Genomic DNA, 26,019 nt, shown 5'->3' with positions numbered 1-26,019 from the left:
CGTGGAGAAGCAGGTTGCCTAGCGTGCGTTAAAAGAAAATCCCAACGAAGAAAGCGGTGCACCAAGGCGACGAAAAACGAGTATAGTTTACAAAAGCCAGCTCACAGCCAGTGTCAAAAGCGACCGACGAGATGTTGCGCAGAGTGCCTAGTGATATGAATGAAGGATGGGCAGATTCGGGCTTCTTGCGCACCTGTCGGCTGGTTGTTCGGCCTGTAAGTCTCGCACATGACCAGCTTGTTGCTGCCCCTCAAGAAAGGGTCCGGGTACACCGCGGCAGGCTTGAGGAACACATCAGAGTTGGATCCTTTGGCCTGGTAGGTGCTAGAGCCATCGTAGTTCCACATAGGCAACTCTGAGCAAAAAAAAAAAAAAAAAATCACAGGAGGTTTATCGAGCGCAATCGGCAGAAGGAAGGCAAGAATGCCATTTAGCGCCGAGTGTTTTGAAGAAAACGTAAGTTACCTTCAGGACTCTTTGGCACAAAGTTGACAGTTCGTGTCTTCGAACGTAGGTGCTCTCCGGTACCATCAATCCAGATGTAAGTGCACAGGGACTTGTCTGAGGGCATAGGCAGGTCCAAATAGTGGAACATCGTCGGCTTCCCGACAGTTTTTTCAAGACGACTTTCTTCGCCTAAAACGAAATAAAATTTGAAAAAAAGTCTCAATTAGCGCTCGGCCCGACTGTTTACTTGTAAGAGCTTAAAGGAAAAGAAAAACAATATGCCATAGCTGCTTGGTTTACATCAAGTCCTGCCACGCTTCATTTTATGTTAACATCGTCAGCCAGCTTCGCAGCTTGCAATTATTCAGCTGAAAAGTGGGCACAGGATTTAAATAATAACCTGGTGGCAAATCAAAGTATGCGCGGCAGTATTTGGACGATACATGAAATTATTGCTGCTTCATATAACTACAAACTCGAAGATAAGGACAACTTTCGACTCGAGCCGCAAAGGCTACAAGTACGCCCGCAATTACGTCAGCGATCGCGTCAACTGGAAGCTGACTTTTCCGCATTGCCGATAAAAGAAGCAAAAAGCAACAGATCCAGGCGGAGAAAACTCGTGGGTGCTTCAGAGCTTGCTGTTGTTACAGCGCTCAGGGATCGTGCCAGCTGAGAAGCAAAAAAAAAAAAAAAAATGACAAGGAAAAGTAGTAGAAAATATGAGCGAACGAGACTGCAATGCAGAGTGTTTAGCCAGCATATATATTTTCGCCTAACTGCTACTCTGCGGAAAATGGGACGAAGAAAAAAGGCCCTAGAAGAAGGTGGGCAGAAGAAAAAAGGAAAAAAATAAGGTTGTGTGGTGTTATCAGCAGTAGAGTAAGTGTCCGATGCGTTGAAGAGGCTAGTATTATGCGTGCTCGCTAGATGCTTGAGAACAAAAAAAAGCACAAGACAACACGCACAAAACAAGACGCCACCGCGGCAATGCCGGCATTGGCGCGAACAGGGAATATGCATGACACAATTAACCCATATAAAAATGCGCCGAACACATCAACGCACGCTGCGCGTTGTTGTGATCGGCCGTTCACCCCACGACAACGTCCAGTCACGGATAACACGATTATGGGAAACGGGCCGACGGCCTCGTCAAGGTCGTTCTCAAATGGGATATTGTAGGGCCACCACTGGAGTACCTCGATCGGTCAGGAGAGCTTTGGGCAATTAGCAAGTATACCGTCCTTCACCTGTTAGCCGCCCAAATTGGCACGTTCACGCCGAAGACGGGGTCAGTGTGCTATCCCCCATCCCCTGCTTGTGCCCAGCGATGTGCGTGTGTTTCCGACAGAGCTACCTTCGGATGAAAAGGATAAACATCCGGATTGGTGGGACATGAGGTGACCGGTCTCCTGACGCCGGATTGGGGGAGGCGACTGAACAATGACCACGCAGAGGATAAAAAGAGCGACGGACGGCTGGAGTGATCGGCTTTTTCTGTACTACTTTGCATTTTCTTGTAAATATGCAATATAAACTTGTGTGTAAAAGGTTGTGTGTAAAAATATCGGGCCCAGCCCCACGTTCCCTTACTCCTCTATGAGCAAAACACATTCCACATCTTCGGACCCCCAGTCGCAACAGCGTTCACCTGAGTTTCGGCGACGGCGCAGGATGTACTTATGTGGTAACCGTACATAGCGCGGGCACTGCAGGCATCGTAGAGGAGACATCGTGGGATAAACTCCGTGTCTCTAAGCGACTCCTTTTGTCCGTAGCGGGCATGCCCCGGCGGACAGACAACAGACGAGCGGCGCGCCATATGTGAAGCAGGTGTATACCGGGTGTCCCACGTAACTTGAGCCAAACTTTCAAAATATGCAAGTGCCACGCGGCTGAACAAAAACAAGGTAATGCTTGCCGTCGCATGGAGATGCTCAGATTATTTTTTGCATTCCGCCTAACTACATAAATAGTTTTCATTAATCAGCTTCTCAAATATTATAATTACATTGAAAATGTCAACGAGAAAATTGTAGAGCAACGTTAAAAACTACCCATACAGCTGTCTGTTGCTCAATGTGTGCTACGTAAAAATGTTTTTCCGAGCATGAAAGAAGCCCGCCAATACACGCAACATTGCCGTGCGACTGGCCGCTCGAGGCACTTTGCGTGTATTCGCGGGCTTCTCTCATGCTTGGAAAAACTTATGTAGCAAGTATTGAGCAACAGCAAGCTGTATCGAGCGTTTTTCACATTGCTCTACAATGTTCGCATTGACACTTTTTCATCTAGTTATCGAGAGAAGAAGGGGAACCAAAGGGCTCAATTTTGTTAATCATGACCACATAAAGCCAACAGACAATGATGCCAAAGAAAGTATCGGGAAATTAACTGTGGTTAAAATTGGAATGTAGAAAATAATGAAAAAAAAGGGAAATGAAAGTGGACGAAAAAAGAAACTTGTCGCCGGTGGGAGCCAAACCCACAAGCACCGCAATATGCGGAGGTTTGTGAATTGTGATATTTGAGAAGTTGATTAGTTAAGTAAGACTAATTATGTAATTCGGTGGAATGGAAAAAATTATCCGAGTATCTCCAAGCGACGGCAAACAACATTACCTTGGTTCTGTCCAGCTATATACGCGACATTTGCATATCTCCAAAGTTTGCCTCAATTTACATGTGGCACCCTGTACAGTGTCCGTGGCGATAGCCGCGAAGCAGCACTGGTGCGCCGGCGTGAAGGCTCCTGGGAAACCAGACGTTCAACGCCTGTGCTCGGGCGATCAGTTTGCGTACGTCTAGCAAGAACGTCAAGTTCGCACCCGTTTGTTGTTTCGTTGCGCTTTAAAGGCTAAAGAAGAAAGACGCATGCAGGCGGCTGAATCCTAAACGCGTGGCCTTCAGTTCGAAACATGGCGGGCGAATCAAAGAACAAGCAAAACGCAATTTGTTATTTCACTTTGTAATGCATTATGTAACCGCGCAAACGACAACGGACGAAAAAGGAAACACTTTGCTTGGCTATAGACTCCCGCGCGACCAGCCACTGTGGCTCGATGACTACGGCGTTCGGTTACCGAAAACGAGGTCACGGATTCGGCTATATACGGAGTCTCTCACAGCCCTCGTGTTATTTTAGGACGTTAAAAGCCATTAGCCGGGACACTCCTGCACCCACGAAGCAGCTCCCCCAAGCGGGACCAGGATTCCCAGGCGATAAGGTCAGACGTTCGGCATCTTTCGCTCCGGCAAGATGGGGAAGGCTATAAATCCCCGCATATGCACGTACGAAGGACGCGACACGAACGACACACAAGGCTGCACGTTATTGCTCAAGTTCTCGCAGCTCGCACCGTGGTCGTGAAGTCACGCAGTCGCTGAAGGACTCCGGCGTGGGTGCAAACGCTGCTAAGTCGCAGCGCGAGAGAATTTTAGCCACACCGCGTTGCTATATCAGCCCGATACGCGTATATAGCACAGGCGATCGCCTGCACATCCTACATTGCGCAGGGCGGAAAGATTTGGAGTTTGGCAAGTTGCTTTCTTCAGCACGGTCGGTAATACGGAAAGAAAAAAAAAACTAATGACTGGTCTCCTCATAGAACTCTACACTGGCAACCGCTTGTTATAGAGGTAGACAATGGGAAAAAACAATAAAAAGGAAGGAATAACCTAGACGTTAACCCGCTCGTAATTACTGCTAACTAGAAAGGGCAGAAAAGGCTTTGAAACTCTCGTAACACGGCCATGAGGACGCGTTAAGAACAGTCGATTCATTCATGGGGTTTCAACGGCCCTGAGCAACACTGTGGCTGTGAGCGACGGCGCAGAGGAGCACACCCCGTTAATTGTGAACACCTGGGGTCCTTTAACGCACACCAAACCAGATCGTGTACGAACGTTTGTGTATTCATTCGTTTACTTTCAGAACTTTGAAACAGGATACTGAGCCAAAGAATCCGTTCACATCACGGTACACAGATTATGGAACAATAGTGATGACACGACATGACACGCAGTGCAGGCTTTGTTACTGAACGTTGTCCGCAATCTCCGCCACGAGCAACGTGGCCTGCGATCGCGTGATCTTCAGCAAAAAAAGAAAGAGGAATCACATCGAAAAGATATGGGGATCGACTTCTTCGAAAGCAGTCTACAAAAAGTAAGTCGGTCATCATTACCGTCGCTGTGCGTGCACGTCAAAGGACCCAGAGGAACCTACGGAGTCGTACAGCGGCTGGTATACCACACAGCAGCGACAGATCGACCCTCGATCTCCCACGACAGCATACGAACGCCAGCGCATTCGGTCGGAGAGAGGCGCTCTAACTATAAGCTTTATATTAAAAAAAAAAAAAGTCCTAGCGCTACTCTTGTACATTACGTAAATAGTCTCCTTGATCATAGTATATTACACCCTCTCTTCCTATTCTTCCTAGCTCGGCGGTGCATTTGCAGATCCGAGCCGCAGTGGTCGCGTTTGAGAGAGCTCACTCTACCGTAGCATATACGATCCATCGAACTGTGCTTATCAGGAGTTTATACACAATGCTTATACGTGTGCAGTTTGTTGCAGAAATTTGACGGTTACTCGGCTATGACGCCCCCAGCCCTAGCTATACAAGTTAAGCGTGTCCGCTTTGTAATGCGTGAATAAATGCCACTTGCGGGGGGGTATTTAGTTACGTAATTTGTGTACTTTCGTGCACATACGTGCTCAGCAGCACACACGAGACGTTTCAGGTACGCCACTGCATGCGGCTGCAACCTGGCACAGCCTAACCGATAATTTCTTTAAGGCGAAAACCTTATACATCTCATCGTTCAGTCGACCTTCAATGTCCTTGAGCGAGAACGTGTCGACGACACGAAAGGTACAAAAAAATACTATCATCAATGGCTCAGACCCCCGTAAGCAAGCAAGATGGTTGATAAAGATGGAGGATAAGGCGAAGTAGACTAAGCGAATTAAAGGGAATGTATACGTCATGTGTCAATCTTTAATGCATGGGCACTTGGGCTTTCGCCTTCAAGTCGTCTTAGCGATAACATAAGGTACCCTGCGAATTTTTCCTTTCATTTCCACAAAGAAAGAAAGAAAGAAAGAAAGAAAGAAAGAAAGAAAGAAAGAAGGAAAGAAAAAGAAAACAGTGCGCGTACAGACGACGCACAAGCGGCGAAAGACTGGCCACACCTCGGCTATTCTATAGCTGCTGCGAAGCTGGGAAGCCGTCGGCTGCGTGTTTCTGGGGGCGAGCGAGCTCCAGCTGCATGCGGCTAGCAACAAGCAATGCAGCAAGCACGCGTCCTGAAAGACGCAACCGCCTAGACGGCGCAGATAGCGTACGTAACAAACAGGACGCTGTTACGTCAGGCGCCACGCCACTTTCACCCAGACCCTTCCCGACGAGGCGCAGTAAAGGCAGAATATAGCTACGACTCCAGAGAAAGAAGAAAACAAACGACCTGCGAGCTATGGGCGAGGTAACGAAATCGTGACGCGGGGACCTTTTTGCTGTATTGCCGAGCATGCAGAGTGTCCCAGCTACCTTTAGCCAGTTTAAAAATATGCGCATGCCACGTAGCTGGAAAGAACCAAGGTAATGTTTGCCGTCGCTTGGAGATATTCAGATTACTTTGTCGCATTCCGCCTAACCAGATAATTAGCCTTACTTGATTAATCAACTTCTCAAATATTATAATTAGATGGTAAGTGTCAATGAGAAAATTGTAGAGCGACATGAAAAACTCTCGATACAGCTTTCTGTTGCTCAACACGTGCTACATAAAGTGTTTTTCCGAGCGTGAAAGAAGCCCGCGAATACACGCACAGTGCCTTACAGAGCCTTACGAGGCACTGCTTTGTAAATGCGATAACCTTTGTCATATATCCCATTTTAGTACTACTTGAATAATTACACCTATAATATTCTGACGTCGATAAGTGTTTTATCCTAATAATTAAGGGTGTGCTTTACGAAAAAACGTGCCTTTGGAGGGGTGCAAGCCAGGGCGCGATTTGTCGACACACCCTTACGTGTTTCATTGTTTAACAGCATACAAACGAATGTTTAGGCGATTCTTTTTTTTGCTCGTTGTCCATGCCGACGCTACGAGTACAAATGAAAACAGGTCTAACCGACTCCGATTACCTCCCTGCACGATTATGCGTACAGATAGAACGGGTGACAAAAGTACGAGACGTTTCCGCGTGTATACACTTCAGCCGCGGTGTAGCTCGATTCCTGCGACAATGGCAAGCTGCTCGGTAACACACGTCTGCAGGGTAAATGGGCGTCGTCATCATCGCGCGCTATATACTACGTGTACACCCAATCAACACTCTTTTCGCACACACCTGCTCAAGACCGTGAGGACGTATGCAGTATACCCAGCTGGTGAAACGGAAAAACTCGAGTGCATCCGGGGCAGCGCCGAGCGCTTCAGCACATATGTCACCGCAAACAGACTCGCGTTTTTGATGGCCTCCCACAGCTGGTGGGGGTACGCTGGAACAGCTGTTACAAGGGATACAGAGAGCAAAAGGCGAAATAAGCGCGGTTGCTCACTGATGGAATCGTAAAAAAAAAAAAAAAAATTCTCTTTGGGTTTCGTGGAAGCAGCACGTTCCGGCGAGCGGCTCCGGTTGGGTTATCAAGTTTTCATACTGACGAATTTAACAATGCATCGGAACCTCACGAAATGCATGAAAAGGAAGTGCTGGAAGCGTAGTATCACGGAAAGACCGAGAAGGAAAAGATCGGGAGTGTGTGGACCCGATGCTGCTCCATCGAAATAAGGCAAGGCTGCCGTGAAGAGAAAGGTACTCAAGACATTCGCCTATCACTTTTTTTTTTTTTTCTTGCCTGCATGTTCTTGGCTGCATGTTCCCCGAGTACCGGGTAGTCGATCTATTTAATGAAATGTTGACCACTTCGCAATTAATACCCGTTTCTGCGTGAAAATAATGAAGACCTCGGTGATCATAAAAATTCCTTCTAAAAACAAAGGCCGTTCATTTTCCGCGCGAATCGGGTGACACAAGAGTACAAAACTAGCCCTTAGAGCTGCGGTGTTAGCAATGCAATGTTAGAAGACATGTTACCACCAAAGTGAGTCATTTGGTACGGCGCGGTCATAGCTCGCGGGTATCGAGCAGCTTTCGCTTGGCAAGTCCAGCGCGACCGCTTTCGACGAAAAGCCGAGAGGCTGCGCCCGCGGCAACGTGACGGAGCGCGCGAGCGCACACGCTCTCCGAGCGCGCCAACCTCGAGAGCGCGCGCGACTGATCCGGGCTCCGCGATGAGCTGCCGCCGTCGCCCCAGGCAACAGTGGCAGCAACGTATCACGTGAACGCAGCGGCCTGCACGCATCGGCACGCTCGTGATTGTGCACGTGTTCGGGGCAGTGCGCTCAGGCTGGCTCAGGCGGACGCGGTCACGTGCCACCCCGTGGGAGACCTGTGCGCTGCGTCACTGACGGGGACAGCCGGCGGCGGCGCGCGCTTCCACCGCTGGCGTCATCCGCAAAGCGAGCGCACAGCTGACGAGGCAACGGAAACGACCCACGAAGCCAAGTCCGCCGCTCCACAGACGTCAATTTTTTTCCTTTCTTTCTCGCTCTTTTTATGCCCGTTTTCTAAGCGCTGTTTTCGAAATTGTGCAGAAAAATACTGAGAAGAAAGAAAAAAAAAAAGAGAAAAAGCCCGAGAGGTCCCCTTTTTGCGCTGGAGGCCAGGCAGACAATCGCCCACGCACTCGAGGCAGGCAGTACACAAAGGTGACACACCTCAATTATGCGAGCAAGCACTCCACACTGCCGTCTTTCCTTAAACCCGACGGTGTGATATGTATTCGGGAAAGATGAGAAGCGGCTCTTAACGGCACAACTAGGCGCGAAATCTCGCACAACTGTTGCGCCTGTGTCCGTCAATGCAAACTGGCAAACGCGTATTAGCGAACCTAAAATATTGAGGAACAAAGAAAAAAAAAATGTGTGTGTAAAGTGCGAAGAAAGGGGGGGGGGGGGGGGAAGGAAGCTCACGCAAGCGGTTCTGCCTTTCGCTCTGAAACATCTAGCCGCCGAGATGTATCGAAATTCGAATACTTTCAGATCAACAACGGGAGATCGCTCTGCCACCGCTGAGGGTGCGTTTCATATGTAATGATGTCGAAAGCAGAAGACCCTACGCACCATAGATGCCTCACTTCCCGTGCTGACAGCGTACGCAATGTCTTCACTCAATGCATCGTTTTCCACGCATACCGAGCTTCGAAGTGCTGTCACGGCTACCGCTAGCCTTCGACTTGCCGCTGAATTTGCCAGAACATCACTGCCACTGCGTTTTGTTTACTTGCTTCTGAGCCTGATCGGGACTTGGAGCGAAGCTTTCTTTGCCTCTGCGCTACACAGAAGTGAAGAAGTCAAGACGTTTCAGTAAGCATCAAAAAAATCTTCGCTGATCACCAATTCAAACACACGCATGAGAATACGCTGATTTTTTTTCCTCTTTTCCCGGTTGGTAAATTGCGTCCTGATCTGCGTTTGCGCGAGGGCATTTTGTAAGTGCACCTTTCTTTATACACTTCCCGATGCTTACACGTGTTAGAGCGATTGATCGTCGCCCAATCGAAGCCGATTATGCAGTAAGGTGGCTTCCGCAGCATTCGTTTTACTGGCTGTAGCTGTATTCCTACGTTGACGATGACGCTCGTGGCCGACTCCTGCGTCCTCGCTACAAACTTTGCATCTTTGCGTGCACTAACCTACACCGTTATCAGGGATCAGTGAGCGAGCGAAGCAACTTTATTAGGAATGTCCGCAGAATGCTTAACCTTCTCCTGTAAGGAAGGCGCCACCGCGACGCTGCCATGACGTCTTCCAGGCGTGTGGCGCCTCTACTCCGGCCGTGCCGCACTACTCCCTTTGGCCCCTCTTTTCCTGCTCATGCGCAGCAGTGCCATAGTCAAAAGCCTGCTACTCTGTCTTAGCACAGTGTCAAGGACAAGTGTAGTCCTCGAAATTTGACCCAGCGATTTTCTCAAAAGAAAAGGTTCCTTCATACACCTCTTTCCCATTTTCGCAGTAATCAAGTGTTTGTAATCGCTTCCTTCATCTCGTCTCTCACCCCTGATTAAGGCTCGCTACTGTTTTGCTTTTAAACTACACGATCACGAAGTGACAGCGATATGTTTACAAACTGCGGCTTGGATATGTATTGGAATCGAAGAAGAAGCATCAATACTGCACGCACACGCAGTAGAAACAACGGATGCGTTTAGAGGCGACCCGTTTTAGCTGCACATGGCATTCGTCAGCGGTTTGCTGTACCATAACAGCGGATAGCAATCTTGTCGCGTTCTGCTGAACCAGTACTAAGTGAAATCACTCTCGTACTAGTCGTGGCGCGTCGGCATTGTCCACAATCGCCGGCACGTAACGCGCTAGCAACGAGTGAGGAGACAAGCGGTAGTGGCCATCAATGCTTCCCCCCCCCCCCTCTCTTGAATCGATCAACGCAATTGTTAAATTGTAGGAACTGATGAGTGGTCGAGGCTGCGAAGGATACGCCGGCATGCACGCAACGAGGTGCGATGAGGAAGGGGTTGGCGCGGGGACCTTATCAGCCTCGAAAGGGTGCGACAACGTTACTCCGCGCCGGCTGGCAGCGCGCCCGGAGAGCGACGGGCAGCCTTCGAGCCTGATCAGTGACGACCTTTGAGCGAATCCAGTGGAACGCAGCGAGTTTCGAGATGAGCACTCACGTGACGATTTACGCGCCGCCAGACAAGAAAGGGGGCCCACTCGGTGCACCAAGCGGAAAGATGACCCCATGCGGCAGAGATAATGAAATTCCATGCGGCTGGACAAGTGGCAGCGGACGAGCGACGTGTCGAAACAGCCGAGCGCCAATTGTGCGGCCGTCTTGCGAAATGGTCTTGCGCCCATTGTACCCTCGTATGTCGCTGGCGCCAGCGACTTCTGAAGCACACAGTTCGGAGCGCCAGCAGCATGCACCGCTACACATATCGCTGCCAGCATGCAAACTGCATGTAATTCTACCAACGGCAGAACGTAGTGTGAAAAAGGTAGCAGGTACATTGGTAGATACCCAAGGCGCTATAGACTGTCTGGTCCGCCAAAAGCAAACACTGCGAGGCTTGACCGACGAAAGGGCGGATGCTGTCCTTGCGAAGACTCGATACTTTATTCAGGACAGTATTTACGATCGAAGAACACAAACGCCAGCGTGTTTAGTGGACTACTTTGTGCGACAGTAACGACAAAACACGCTTCGCTTGACACACTTTCACGCTAGTGTGCGCGCAGCATAAATAGTGCGTGGAGAGGAAATTAAGCGGAAACTCGTACGCGGGCCCACAGAAGACAGCTTACTGTTTCCAGTGACATACCAAGACTATAGACACCGATGGCAAGTATTAAAGGAACATAGCCCAACAGATGACCTCGTACAGTTTTGAATCGATACACATTACCATTGCTTACAGAAGTCATCATGAGAAACAAAAATAACAATGCCGAGTTTTGTCATAGTGCAGTTCAGAATACAAATAACATGCAGCAGGCACATTTACCTGCCAAGAAAATGACAGCAAGATGTATCGCTAGTTTAACTGGTGTATGCATGTCTTGCAAAACTTTTTTTAATCGCATAAATAAATAACTTAATGCCATCATATTTTACAGGTAAATCACAGAGGAAACGAAGGAAATCGGAAGGTGTCTGGCGTTTATTAAAACAAAATGTGCAGAACAGGTACATAGCACCATCATGCCCATACATGTACTTTCATTCATTCGAACTTCCATCACTTCTTTCCAAGCCTACACTCGTAGAAGAAAAGGTAGTAGAAAGGCAGAAACGGGTGTAGCTGCTTATTACCCATTTCTACCACTCTACTAGCTGTTACGTTCCAATACGGCGATGATCATTCCTTGGACGTTTCCCACGAGGCCCTCCTTTCATCAGCGCGCGCATAGACGGTAACGAGGCCCAAGATAGACTATGACGCGCAGACAAAGGAGATCACCTAAAGCCATACATGACGCATCTAATGGTAAATGGCAAAGAGTGTTGGGTACTCAGGTACTTCGCGGCCACCATGGACGTCGTCCATCCGAAGTATGTGAAAAGTGAAGACTACGTTGGTCGCGTGCGCGTGGATAAGGCAGGCCGTCAGCGAATACGTATGCCTACCGATGGCAAAGGTACAGATTGAGAGAACTGTCGGAGATATCGAGACAGTAGCGGCAGTCTCCAATGAGCTACCGAAGGACGCCCTTACCCTTTCTTGAACAGCTCAGTCGCTACTGAATGAAGTGGGTCATGGCTTTGAAGAGGTCCAAAGCTCGCGAACTAGCCCAGCAGCTGAGTTACGACGAAGAATAAAGCGCAAAAAAAGAAAAAAAGAAGAGGAAGAATGAAACAGCTAGCTCCAGAAACGCAGTTAAGTCGGAGGGGGAAATCTTTCTGATTTCCCAGAAAGAAATTCAGGAAGAGGGTCAGGCTGAGGAGCCGCCAACAGGAAGAAAAAAAGAAAAAGCACTCGGAAATGAGCACCAGAAAGCGTGCCAAGAGGCGTCGCAGAGTCAGGAATGCGACAGAGAAGGCAACGCGGCCGAATAAAGCAAAATGCACTAAAGCATGTGGGGAGACCAGAGAAAGAATTAGAAAGGCGCGTTTGTCGTTCGGGGAGTTTCCAGTCAGAGCGCGTCCGAGCCGCCAATCGAGTAAGAAAGGAGACGTTCGACGTGGCGGAGGACAAAAGCCAGGGGGCAATTATATTCGCCTTCGTTGAGTTCTTTTCTTCGAGGTGTAACCTGTGTGACACAGGTGAGCGCGGCGGTAAGGCGACGCGAAGTGTTCATACCAGGCAGTGAATTCGTAGTGCAATGCCTAGAAGGCATGTTGCCAGTACGTAAAGTGTCGGGGATTTGCAGCGAGGGTATAGTGCCTAGAATATATTCTAGGCACTATAGCGAGGGGAATGGCATACGTGCCCTTTGTATTTCCGGGTTGACAAGGTTGACAAGACGAGCTTTCAGACAGCGCCCGCCTCGAGTACGGCTTGAACAGAAACCGTCGGCAATTCAGAATGAATAACGGCGATACAGGTTTTGTGGGAAAAGTTTTGGTTCTTTATTTCTAGTGTCTGGTTAGACGTTTTGAGATCTCCGATGCTAGAGATCGTTTCGATAAGCAAGTTTTGAGGTTTGTTTAGATTGTTTATTTTAGAAGTTCATCGATATTCTGAGAGATGGTTTTCGTGCGCATAGATTTTTGAAGCTTTCTTTTCTCGATACGTCGTTCTTTCTTTATACGCAGATAAGACTTCTTTTTGTGTGAGATACGCTAGCAACGTCAAGTCCAAGTTATTTGTTAGTCTGCAATGGCGCTCTTGAGTATCAGTTCACTTTTCGGAAGTGTTCGCGAGATTTTCTTTGAAATTAAGACGCGTTATTTGGAGGAGCCGTTGTTTAACCACACAATTTTAGAAAGGTTTGTATCGTTCCTTTAAGGCGTGTCTTGCTCGGACACAGAGAAGCAAAGCGTTGGTGCGTGTCTCGCACGGGTATTCATAAGACGGCAACGTGTTGAGTAGCGCTTAGAGCCTGCGTGGCAGTATTTAGAAATAAGCGCGAATTTTCGTGTAGTTTCGAGCGCGTAATTTACGCAATTTTTTTTCCTATTTCCTTAGTGCAGGTCCTTTGTGGACGAGAGAAAGAAAATGTTAGTGCGTGAGTCTCACAAAAGCGGAATATTTGCGGAGCTTATTCGGTATATGTGGATTGTGGAAAGCCTTGTCTTCACAGCTTGTGCTTGTCTCGCCAAACTTGCGCAGAGAATTCATTCTCAAGTGTGACGCCAGCAACCGTGGTCAAGGTGTCGTCCTTGCCCAACTTAACGAAAGCGGTTAAGAACATCCAGTGCTGTACTCCAGTCGAAGACGAACACCGCGAAAAGAGGCGCTCGGCACCTCTGAGAAAGTGTTTGTGCATAGTATGGGCCATACTAAATTCAAGGCACGAAGCTCGCGGTCGAGAGCGACAATTGCCCTCTTGCCTGGCTGAAGCAAACGCAGAAAAAAAAGAAAGCGAGAGACTGCTAAGATTGAGTCATTTTGCAGGAATACAACTTCGAGGTCAAGTATAGGAAAGGAAAACAATAAGAATGCAGACGGTCCGAGCCGGAGATTTCAATAAAAGAACTCCGTGTTTTGTTTTGTTTTCTCTTAAGAACGTGTTTTGTACGTATCGATGTTATTGAGATACGCAACTTATTTCTGTCTTGCCGAGAGCTGAGCACGAAAAAAAGAAGAAAAGAGAGCGAGAGGGGTGGGACTTGGGATGCGGGGACGATAGCGTCCGGTGGGCGCGTCGCTCGGTCACGCCGAATATAGTGCGCGCGTCGTGTCCTCCCAGGGAGGAGGACACGACGAACCGAAGGTGGGGACCTCAAGCTGCAGTGTGTCATGAGCCATCGCTTCCAGAACAATCCACGAGGTAGCGACTGAACACCGACGCTTCGGGCAACCTGACAGCTGGTCATCCTCGAATCTCCCGGCGGCGATATGAGCATTCCTTTTCCCACGAGGCTGTCCCTTCCAGGCGGGACTCTTATGACTGGCGCCGAATACAGACGCACACATTTCCAAACCTTTATTTGAAACATTCCATTCACCCAACGCTGTACAGCGCTCGCTGTCCTTGGTGCGGAGGCCGGCCAACTCTCGCCCTCATTACGTGGGATTGCCAGAACAGGCCACCCAAAATTAATACACCAATAATAACCGGCAAACTTTCCGGAAGGGAGCAGTGGGAGGCTTGGCTCGCCAGCGAGGATCGGGAGCTGCAACTAGCGCTCCTCGACCAGGCACGGCGGAGCGCTCAAGCCAGTGGGGCCCTGGACTAGGGGGCTCCACCCACTCACCTTCTGCACTTTTTTTTAATAAACGTTTTAATATGACGTAATAAACGTCATAATCAAAGGAGCTCACTTCAGGGCCGCCCTCCGTGGAGGAGGCAACTACCGCGAAGATCGCTCTACCTGACCCCGACAAGCTGGCCTAATGGGTGAAAGGGGCCAACGTCGAAGGCTACCGTGGTAACAGCGTCGACCTCGGAGACTGCTACACGCCTGCACCATATGCGGGGGCGAAGGTGCAGCTTAGGAGACGGAGTCCGGCGGAGCGGTGCGACATCGTGGGAGGGATGTTGCGACCGATGCGACGATTGTGATTGGCCGAGATATAGTAATCAGATTCCCTAGTCTAGCCTCCTAGAGAAGACGACCGTTTCAAAATCGGTGACTTTTGGTGCAGTGAGAAAGTGTGCTGACCTGTCCTGATGTGAGCACAGACATATGATGTCCTCCTACATGGAGTGGGCTTCCATATCTGGAGCCAGTGTAAAATATGTAAAATAAACCCTTTTTCTTCATTCCTACTACCGGACGTACTCATCAACGTGCCGGGAGCATTCCTGACCTAAACGCTACCCCGAGCCTCAACACTTTACTACCTTCGACAATTGAGACATAGTAAGTGTTGCCTTTACTCAGCAGTTAGTAGGTTTCACACACAAATTAGTGAAAGGTAACACCACCGTCACCTGTGGTCTGTTATGCTGCGTAAGCCATGGTTTTAGTGCGATTTTTAGATAAAGCATAGTTTCTATCATGTTGGATTAATAGTACTGTGCTGCACTGTGGCGCACGTATGTGCAGACTATGTTATACAAATATAGGTTCATAACTTTATCCACACACATAGAAGGCCCACCGATATAACCTGTGCTTCTGAAGGTTATGCCTAACATACTCATAAGGTCATTCTTAGAAACAGTCGCCCATTGTGCGCTGCGTTGTTACCCTCTATCGTTCGTTACATTCTGTACAGTGAAGTTTATTACACACAACCCACCGTTCCTGTCATGAATCTTACGTGCCGTTATTTGATGGTGTTACGATTATTTTATAGCGTAGTAAATATCGCTAAAACATGTGGTAATGCGGTTGTCTCTCTCTCTCTCTCTCTTGCATATTATAATAAACGTTTGGAAGCTAAGCGACCTAATTATTTTTTGGCATTGGAAGTGCCGCTTGTTAGCAAGAAAGGTCCCACTAACATAATTGGACAGCAAATTCCACTATACGGGTGCCATATTATCTACGGTTCGTAAACTAACTACGTGTGCTATAGTCATATGCACTCCCTCCTAAGTCACAAGTTCCGCGATAACTCGGGTAAATACGAAGTATTCTTTTCTGTAATATAACAGGTCCTTTTTCGTTGTGGTTCCTCACACGGAGTAACAGAACAGAACTTGGAATAGAAAAGCGCGTAATATGTGTCGTTCGAAGCCAAAATCGGCGTTAAATGAGCTATGCTATACATAAGATCTGCAGCGCTCAGTATAAAGATGATTTACACAAGTTTTTCAAGTCACCTCGTCGCGCATGGAGCTACTCATTAAAGGATTGTTAACCGAAAGTTTTAGCAAATCACCGTCACAAATTGTTCGGAGCGAAGCCTATTGTTGCATGACCGGAATATATAGTAAGTGTTTTGCCTAATTTCGATGTATTTGCCTTTAAGCATTAACCTAGCGATAGCAAATAGCTATTAGCATTACAGTAATGTTTTTAGGGTTGTCATAAAAAAACTTAGAGCTATTCACCTGACCCTGGATGTCCGCGGAGCTTTACGGTCTCTTTGGGATTTTGTACGCTCGGCGAAAGTTCAGAGGCGCTACTGCTGACCCTGTCTTGCAGCGGGACCTGACGTGAGAATTTCTTATTTTAATAAATTTTGTGCGAGCCTCGGGAATTAATGCTGACGAGCAATGCCATTTATATATTAGAAATAGACGACCTAATTTAAGGAAACCTAATGAAAGCGGCAAATTTAACTGCTCAGACTGCTTGCGACTGCATTGATATGTTCGTAAAATGAGACTGCCTATGCCACGTACTCCGTGCTTCAACATAATTACCAATTAAAGTTCATAGCTGAAGGTATGAACTGCATTTTTTTCTCTTAAGTTTAGGAAATAATGTAACTTTCTATTCAGTGTCAGCATGGTCATCGTAATTCGTCCACTTCCGAAGCAGGTCGAGCAGCTGATGATGCGGGAATCAGCTACAGTGTTGTCGATCCGCTATGCCAGAATTCCGCGAAGAACGCGGGCTCATTGTTAGCAAATTGCTCACGTTCAACGGAGAACGCACACATTCGCAGAAGCCGAAAACTTAATTGGTGGAGCACGCAGTAATTTCCGACCCCCAAAACAGCGCATTTCTTTAAACCATATTTGAGAACTGAGCTAAGCGCTCTCGCTCGAAGGACACAGAAGAAAAGATGAATCCGATCCGACGGCATTGCAGACGGTGCATTAGCACTGACGACCCATATGTGAAATAGTGGGGAGTTCGGAAGAGTAAATACATGGCTTCTAGCAAATCGCTAATCCGGAATGACTTGCAGCGACATGAACGCCGGCCTGCGACCCCACATGGAACGCGGTCAGACGCTGTGTACACGTGGGACGTCACTCGGAAGCCAGCGCGAGGCGGCTGCGTATATACTAGTCGCAAACCCGCACATGGACGCGGGTCAGACACGCCCCTGTGCGGATGGCCGCGCAGAAACCTAGATGAGTCGCGGAGATGCCGGCGGATCAGAGGCGGAAATGTAGACCCCCGGGGACAGGGCTCCGGGAATCGCAAGCGGAACGAGAAAGCCCCGACGACGGAATAACGAGCAGCGGGGCGCCGGGAAAGCGCGGGGCATTTCACGCAGGGGGAATACACGCGCGCATGCGGCGCGTTGGCAGGCGACCTGCTTCGTGGTAATTGCGTACAGCTTGTCACTTTGTACAGTTTGCCTTGCGGGGCGGTCGGTCTACGGGCAATTGGATCGAAGTCGATCCTTTAATACTGACTGTCACGGGTAAGGTGACAGCATGCACTCGGACCGGACATTTGCAGAGATTAACAACGGACAGACAGACGATGGGGCGTCGTTCGAAGAGAAAATCCGAAAAGCTTTTCCTTGGAACTTCACTCGCTGACCAGCCTCTTCGCTACAACGATGACATCTTCTTGCGAAACATTTTTAAACCGGCTCCCCTCCGCGCGTACTGATGTGTCAATCGGTCAAACAGCGTCACTCCCGGATATCAGAATGCTAGGCATGTCCTTTCGCGACACGCCTGACGGAAGCGGAGAAAACACTTCTTCCAGATGCACACAGCGTGACTTGGTATATAAGCACATACCTTGGTGCATAAGAAGCGGCGTAACACGCGCGAAAACCACGCCTGAAGAGCTGCGACCACTGAGCACACCCTAGCCAAGCAGCGCACCGACGCGGCCCTTCCGTGGCTGAGACGCGTTCATGTTGCAATATGATGGTAGAGAGGGGGCTGGGGAGTACCTGCGCGTTAACTTGCGCGCAGACACGCGCGACAAGCGCCGGTGGGTCCTTAGCGCACAGCTGACGGCACGACATTCCAACGCAGCCGCCGCGAAGGCTGCACTCGAGCAGGTAGGTGCCTGTATAGTATATATCTAGTGCTGGAGGAAAGGCCAGAAAACTGCAACGACAGCTCGCGGAAGCTTCAGTTTCTACAACGAAGCTGCTAAGGGATATAGTTCCCCCAGGATCGTGTCCGCGCGTAGTCAAAATCATGCCGCGGGCCAACCCGAGGCGGAGATGCAATTTGCCATTAAGGGGCCCACATACACAGCTTCGCTGGTCATCCTTCACATAGTAAAAGGGCACCAAGCTTTTTTTTTTTTTTCGCACTCCGCAGAATGTTGCATCGTTGCGGCCCCAGTGCACGGATGGATCTGGACCTTTACTTGGCTACTACGATTACACTTCTGCAGACATACAATCTCCGAGGGTAACAGCGCTTTTATGTGGCATTTCATTCACCGTCAGCTGTTACAGTGCTCTCTCTCTCTCTCTAGAACATATGTCGATACAAAGTACAGCTGCAGAGGGGGCACAAGAAAATGCTATCGAAGACAGTTTAGTATGCACGCAAAGACAAAAGAAAAAAAATATGCACAAACTGTCCCGTTTCATATATATGAACATTCTGAGCCCTTGATTAAGCGAAACTGAACGCAATAGAAGCCCAGCTCATTTAGCGCACCGGTGACAGATAGAGAGAGAATAGCGGAGAGAACCGAAAAATTTTCATTTCATCTTCGGTGCTCACTGTTCGGCACGTTTAACATTGCAAAAGATAATACTGCGTCATTGATTCCTATGTGTTTGAAAGTGTCATTATTATACTCTTCCTTTATAGGATACTTCCGCTCTGGACTATTCGTCCTCCGCTGGAAAGGGACGGGAAGTGGGATGTCATGGTGGGGTCGGAGGGTGATGGAGTAAGACTACTCCGCTGTTGCCCTGATGGTGACGGGGCAATTTTCTTCGTTAGAAATCCTATAGATGGACACCCACCCAGGATTCAAGTGAGCAAGAGTAGTCATGTCACCATAAGTCTGTGAGGGGGTTCTACCCAATTCCAGTAGGTATCTATCCTCCACCGGCTTTGTCGCCAGCACTTCCACTATTGCTGTTGAAAAATGGCGCATTCCCATAATACAGATTGCGTAGTCTGTTGCGTTGTGCATTGCTTGCACAAGGAATCTCCAAAAGAGGAGGCCTTTAGAGATGGTGAAAACGCTGTGTCACTTTGAAGGCGGCGTGTGAAGCTTTGTCGCATCCTTCACTAAATGGTGGACGCGGCGTCCATAAACCGCCTTCATGACGTCTTAGAGAATTCGTTCTTGCTCTGGCATGCGCTGAAGGGTCGGAGGGATCCCTCTATTTTTTTTTTCTTATATCTGCAACATGGTACACCTGTGCTCGGTTGTAAGCAGCTTGGTGCGAATATATAATGAAATCTATAACGTCACACTGACAACATCGATGCTGAGTTCTGGGCGCGAAATTTAGAAAGGAAGTTTGACCATACATTACCTACATTACCTGCACGTGAAGCAAATCACCGTAACGCACGGGCAAGCTGAGCGTCCTGCCATTTCTCCCGCAGCGCGGCTAAAGTGTCATCGGGGAACGCAACCCTCTGACGTAACATTAGGCAGCCCGAAAATTCAGATTTTTCGATGCCGTAACTTAAGGCGGCAACGGTGTACACGCAAAAAGAATGACTGGCTGGAGGAACGCGCAAAAAAAAAAAAGTAACTGCTCAACACGCACATCCTAACCCGCATTTGTACATGCAAGCCATCCCACGAAGATCTACATAATGCCACTAAAATGGCGACACTGCTTGCGAGCAGGCTGTCATTTACCGGGGGTCACCGATTCCAAAACGCTGCCGCACAAACCTCGTTCAACTATTACACCCGTACAGGTCAATTTACAAACACTCTAACCACACACATTGTGCAAAGGCAACAACCGAAGTGCTTTATGATTTATAACACATGACGTTCGCTTCGGGGAGCCTCCAGGACCTGGAACATCACAACTCAGCGGTCGTTCACCATAGCCATGCGCGCGTTTCGCAGAATGTGCGTGTTCATGCGTGTGCGGGAGGCAGATGGAGGGGGGAGAGAAAGATAAAAACAAAACGTCTAGACAGTGATCACATAATTACTACACAGCATGAATCCTGGCTCATGAAGTACTGACTCACTCACAGGAAGTCACGGCCCGGAAGTGACTCATACCTAGTACAGCAAGGAAAACGAATACAGCGCACACGAAAGTAGAAGGGGAGACAGAGAGACACGTGCAGCGGGCAATGCACAAGCAGAACAAAGCGACAAAAGGCAGTACACCATGTTGATTATATCACCACTCTATAGGCGATGCTGGAAAGGTGCAGTGAAGGGAAAGACATTCGAATCGGTCAACGCGCAGGGAACTACCGCGGCTCCGCACGAGGGGCTTCGTTGCGCGGAGCACCTTCAGCTGAAGGGGACGTTCGAACAAACGCATTTCCGCGTGCGAGAATAACCTCATGTGCCAGTAACCCGAAAACGCGTAATTCGAGCCGGAACGCCTCAGCTTCTGACGACTCTCGTCGACGGGAATGACCGGTAATTGAGGCGTAATGGTTGCCAGAGGCGGCTACGCAGATTCGCACGCACGGAGGCGTCATGCTGGAAACGCAGCCGCCCATTGAAAGGACAAGAGCCGGCCGCGTTCGTGACCTCAGCGAAGGTGCATGCGCTCTTTCGAAGGCAACGTGGTCAGAAGTGCACTCATGGGAGGGCATGAACCGCATCTGAGTGACCGCACCAGAGGCTGGCATCATCGCGTCTCGCAGCTCTGGTCGGCAAACTGCGGACCACACGCGAGCACTGCCGACGTTAGCATTCGACATTTACAAGCGGCGCACAAGCCCCGTATAGCGACTGTCCTCCGAAAGTGAGCGAAAAGAAACGCTTCCGGCCTCCACGCAACCAAGCAGTACTGGTTGCGCAAGCATCCGTACGCGGCAGGCTCGCGCTCATGCCGCGCGCGTCAGCGAACGGGGCGGCCTTGTGACGCCAGCGGCCAGTCGACGTCAAAGGGCTTCCCCGTGCCATTGGAGACGAGCCGGAGCGCAGGCAACCGCCGCTATCTGGGCGGCGGGAATGCGGCGCGCTGCTGCCTCGCGCAGTTCGGGCCGGCAAAATAGGGTGCCTCCGAGAGTAGAAGCAGCAGTCCGGAGCTCCGTAGCAGCAACGCAAAACAGGCAGGCGGTGAGGCGTCAACTGCGGGAGCGAACTACTACGCGGAAACGGAACGCACCGAAGGCGGCAGATCACCGCAGGCCAGCTGACACGAGCGCGGGCGCATTGCCAAGAGAGTACAGGGGCAGTCGAGGCAAGAGCGAATAAAGCATCCATTACGGCGCGCGCACGTGGCGGCGGTACACGCGCTGAAGGCGCCCACAGCGGTGGACCGAGAATGACGAAATTGCCAAGCTAGGTCCGTACTTTGCTTTCCGTTCCTTTCGCCATTCGTCACTGGCTCGGACGCCGCCGCGCCGGTGTTTTATTGCTGCTGGGATCCGGCCACGCTGTGCGACGCGTATGGAGAAAGAAAAAAGTAAAATGGGATGAAGAAAATAATGTACGAAATACGGGCCTCGTCATCGCCTTAGTTACAGCGCTTGCTTAAAGAAAAAATGCACGGCATAAAACACGCGGTGCAGTCTCCCATGTAGTGTTTCAGCAAGAGTCTGGACAGTTCATTTTGTGCAATCGCAAGGAGGAAGAGACACCATCAAAAAGGAGAGCCGAAGCTCTAAGTCCAGGGCCTCGCTAGCGTTATGCTCCAGCGCTTTTCTCCAGTGTGTGTGTGTGTGTGTGTGTGTGTGCGAGAGAGAGAGAGAGAGAGAGAGAGAGAGAAATCGTTACGATATACGGCCTATTGAACAAAACTATCAGGCTTAATTTCGGCATCGCCAAGGACGTCCCTTGAAGTATTGAAGCTCTGTACTTGGGTATTTCGTACTTGCTTTAAGGAATGCGGGTGTGACCCCCCCCCCCCCCCCCCCCCCCCCGAACACTTCACCGAACACCACCTCCTACAGTCAACTGAAAACTATGTGGTGGAAAATATCGCAATAAGTAATTCCACATTCGAATGTATTGACTCACTGTCTTCGCGTTTGACGTCACTGCATAATGTGCACAAGACTTTCCTATTGCCTGGGTTGCAGAGAACCTGAAAGGCGCGATGAAGCGAACAAAGGATCCGAGCGCATCTTTTTTTTGAAAGCAAGATCGGCCCCGTAGACAAGAAGCCAAGATGCAGCGAATGACAAAAGACAGGCTTTGGAAACGATTAAGACCGTCAGGCAGAAGGAATGCAGCAACAGCTGGGAAAAAAAAGAAAGGGCACGGGGTTCTCTGTGCGAGGGGGGGATGCAGCAATTAGAGAATTGCAAATGGGTTTTGAGTGCAAACCGGCTCGACCAGGTGTCTCCTCGGTGTCAGCACTGGCGACGCTTGAGGCGCCAATGCAGCGACAGTTGCCAATTGGAGACGGGACGGCAAGGTGACCCGGTTGTTCAACCGCAGACTCTCGTGGCATTCCAAGAGGCTCGAGTTACACGACGGGGAGGCAGCGCGAAAAGCAGCCCCGCTGCGCGCACGTGCCCAGGGGATGCTGCGCATGCATTTCGAAAGTGGCAGCATACACGATCGCCTTGCGCGACAGCAGAAGCCGAGAAATGCACGCGGACACCTATTGCGTGCGCGAGCGATGATACCGAGTGGAGAGAGGCTGGCGGACATGTTGACGTACACATGGAAATAGCGCTCGATCGGCATCAAACGACACGCAGCCAGCTAATGTAGCATGGTCGAAATTCCTGTTTGCTTGGCGCCACACGAAAGAACACGGTAGCCCCTCACTCATTAAGCTGCCGTATGCGACCATCTAACCACCGAGGAGTTTCACACAACAACGCAGCGATTGCCCAGCAGACGCGCCTAGCAACTCGAAGCAAAACCGGAACCAATGCAACGTAACGCCTTTCCCCGCTTTCCTCACAGCAAGCACGTGGTCAGGATTCCTGGAGGCGGTTGCGCCTCCGCTGTGCTTCCATGCATATGTCTGCAGCGGCAGCGCTCGCCGAGGGCCCTGACAGTGGGCCCGAACGGCACCCCCACCAACGAGTGCTGCGTCCTTGAAGCCGGCTTGCACGACCGCTCTTGGCGGGCGTCCAGAAGGAGGTTTTTTCGTTTTCCGCCACTGAGGACGGCAGCCCGGTTCCGCCCGTGGCAACCCTTTTCGCGCCGCCACGAGCCACTTTCGCTGTTGCCGTGTGAACAGTGCTGGATCGACGAAGCGATAGGCGGAAGTTCGCTCGCGCCATCGGAAATATCTCGCTCGATCACTGGAGGCGCAGAACAGGAGCGACGCTCTTTCACTATCTTTTAGTTGCCGGCCAGAATGTACTGTGTAATTAGGCAAGCTTGATCGCTAACGCAGATTGCCGAGCGAGCAACAATTGTGACACTTCATGCCACGTGCACCTTGGCAAGAATACACATACGAGGCCAGGGACGGCATCGAAAACACCGACGTCGTGCGTGCATTGCAAAAGGGGGTAGCACTGCAGGAAACAGAGGAAGATTATAAATAGTTCAGAACTGTGGTCACACCCTACGTGAATATGCTACCTGTATCATATACCACCTGCTGTTAAGGATGACAGACAATTGTAAAACGCGCTTTTCCCAGCGAGACCAACTTAACGTATACTGTCAGTTGTTCCAAGTTCAAAAAACCAGAAAAAACTAGCGGACGCGCCAGACACGTTTCAAGAGCCAAACGCCCGATTGGTACTAAACTTTGTAGAGACGACAGCTGCTAAGCGAAAATGAGCAGTGATGCTAACCGAAGGAGTTCCCTTACTTCCCATATCTCGGTCCAAAGGAAAAGCAACCGACAGTGTACTACCATCAAGGCTAATTTATGGGAGCGATAAATTACGATGTACATGGATGAAAACGATTAGCGCACTGCGTCAACCTCATAAAAAAGTAAAATAAGCAAATTTGATACGAACGAAAGGATGAAGCTGCAACGAGCAGCTGAGTCTGCCAAGAAAGGCCAGTGGAAAACACGGGGAAAGCGGGAGGACGATGAGCAAAACGAGAACAAGGTAAAAACGGGGGCCAATGTTTCGACATGTGGACTATTGCAAGAAAGGCCCTTTACACATAAGCACGTTCTGTGACAGTCTCTTGATTACTTCACTCGCCACTTTTAAAAGGAATCGCATGCTTAGTTATTACGAGCCAAAACCACGATAATGATGAGACACGTTGTAGTGGGGGTCTCCGGAATAATTTTTACAACTTCGGGTTCTTTAACGTGCACCTAAATCTAAGTAAGTGCACGAGCTTCTTTTTTTTTGCGTTTCGCCCCCACTGCGCCGCCGCGGCTGGGAATCGAACCCGCGACATCGCGCTTATCAGGGCAACGCCGCAGCCGCAAAGCCACCGCGGCGAGTCATTCGCCACTTATTCTTGAGCAAAGCACTACGGGTCAAATCGCGCACCACTGTCGCAAGCACTTGCTTTCTGTAAGATGGACACGACGAACTCGTAAAATTAAACTATGAGCAGTGCGAGTTGCCAGAAGGCGCAATACGCGTGCGCACCGATTTCACGGGCAGGAGTGAGCAGCGGTGTTTTTCCAAGGTCACAATGCGGAGAAGCGCGAAGCCGCATCTACGGCAGACCGCCTCCTCCTATGTTGCAGCCGCCTGAGCATGTCTCATCCTGAGTAAGACGGAAGGTCAAATTACGAGACTTTTTCGCACAAGACATATCGATGGCTATGACAGATTCACAGTGCTGCCACCGAAATCTGCTCACCGCACAGCGAGCGTAGCTGCTGAATAATGCGAAATATTTGATGTAACTTATGGCCCAGAGAAGTCTGGCTTCAGCAGAGCATAAACCGCAAAAGAAGCTTCCCGAGCGGAAGAGAACCGAAGCCCCATAGCAACCGAACGCACGACACGGCTGTGTTTACTGCCGCATCCAAACGCACGACGCGCACCATGGCATAGGAGGTTTCCGCGGAAGCTTAAAAAAAAAAGGGGGGGGGGGGGAGAACGCACAGACAATTTTTGGCCATCGCCACCTCCACTACGATCTATATTTGTCACTCTCTAAGCTAGCTATTGTCAGAATAAAATCTAAAAACAAACGCCGAGCACGAGTATCATTGACTTTCGCTAACCATTTCTCGTGCTCTAGTTCAGCTCGAGCAAAGCAGACGAATTTTCCGGCGCGCTGGTATCGTGCACCGAATCAGTGCTTTGCAAGCGCGTTGCGATCGCAAAATGAAGCCAGGAGAACTTTCCTTGCGAAGACGTGGTGCAGTGGGGTGCTCTTACCTGTCATGATGGGCGAGCTGGTCTTGAACCCGCATGCGGAAGCCGCGGGCAGAGCCGCGCGCTGCTGCGTCCGGAGCAGAGCGGCAACGGCGCGGCCCGATTTTTTCAGTGCTGACGACGCCATTCCTTGGTACAAAATAAATTTAGAAATTCAGCTTCTTCGCCAAACTACTGAGGGGAAATCCGTTAGTACGGAAAAGAAAACGCAGTGTGGGACAAGGTGCCCGACTAGATCACGACTGGCGCATAGGAAGAGACGGACGAGGTTCCCGACGGGGGCAAGGTCCTAAAATGCTACAACCGAGGGAGCAGCAGCAGCAGCGACAGCACCGGCGAACTGATGCGAGCGGCGGAGAGTCACAAATGCGCGCGAGGCCGTGCTCCTCGGAACTATTTAAGGACGCGGAGGAGTAGGGGCGTCGTTTGCCGACAGAGGGTGCGTGCGATAGAGAAGCGGCGGCGGCCGGCGTCGTCGCGCCGCGCGTCGTCCTGCCTTGGCTTCGAGTAGGTGCATTTGCCTTGTCTCGACCAGTCCCAGCGATAAACTTCTTTACCTGCACTGCGGCCGGCCTAGTGTATCGGCGGTCCCTCTGGCAGGTCACTGTGACTCACTTGAGCTACCACACTTTCTACTGGAATCAAACA

General features: G+C 50.0%; 1 protein-coding gene and 1 long non-coding RNA gene across 2 annotated transcripts in view; one reads left to right on the top strand and one right to left on the bottom strand.

Moving 5' to 3' along the window:
• The window catches only part of LOC142585974 (glutamine synthetase-like), a 33,106-nt gene extending 7,356 nt beyond the window's left edge, over positions 1 to 25,750 (bottom strand). The window contains exons 1-3 of the mRNA XM_075697145.1: positions 25,375 to 25,750; positions 466 to 636; positions 194 to 355 (exon numbers count right to left, since the gene is read on the bottom strand). Coding sequence (XP_075553260.1) covers positions 194 to 355; positions 466 to 636; positions 25,375 to 25,498 — 457 coding nt within the window. The 5' untranslated portion in view covers positions 25,499 to 25,750. The remainder of the gene's footprint in view (positions 1 to 193; positions 356 to 465; positions 637 to 25,374) is intronic.
• LOC142585983 (uncharacterized) lies at positions 7,072 to 11,243 on the top strand. Its single transcript, XR_012829167.1, has 2 exons — positions 7,072 to 7,279; positions 11,164 to 11,243. It is a non-coding gene; the product is annotated as an uncharacterized LOC142585983 (long non-coding RNA).
• Positions 25,751 to 26,019: the final 269 nt, after the last annotated feature.

This window comes from Dermacentor variabilis, chromosome 1 (genome assembly GCF_050947875.1).
Source record: "Dermacentor variabilis isolate Ectoservices chromosome 1, ASM5094787v1, whole genome shotgun sequence".
In the NCBI taxonomy this organism is placed as follows: Eukaryota; Metazoa; Arthropoda; class Arachnida; order Ixodida; family Ixodidae; genus Dermacentor; species Dermacentor variabilis.
Note: the sequence above shows the minus strand (reverse complement) of the source record. Positions and strands in the feature narration are given on the sequence as shown.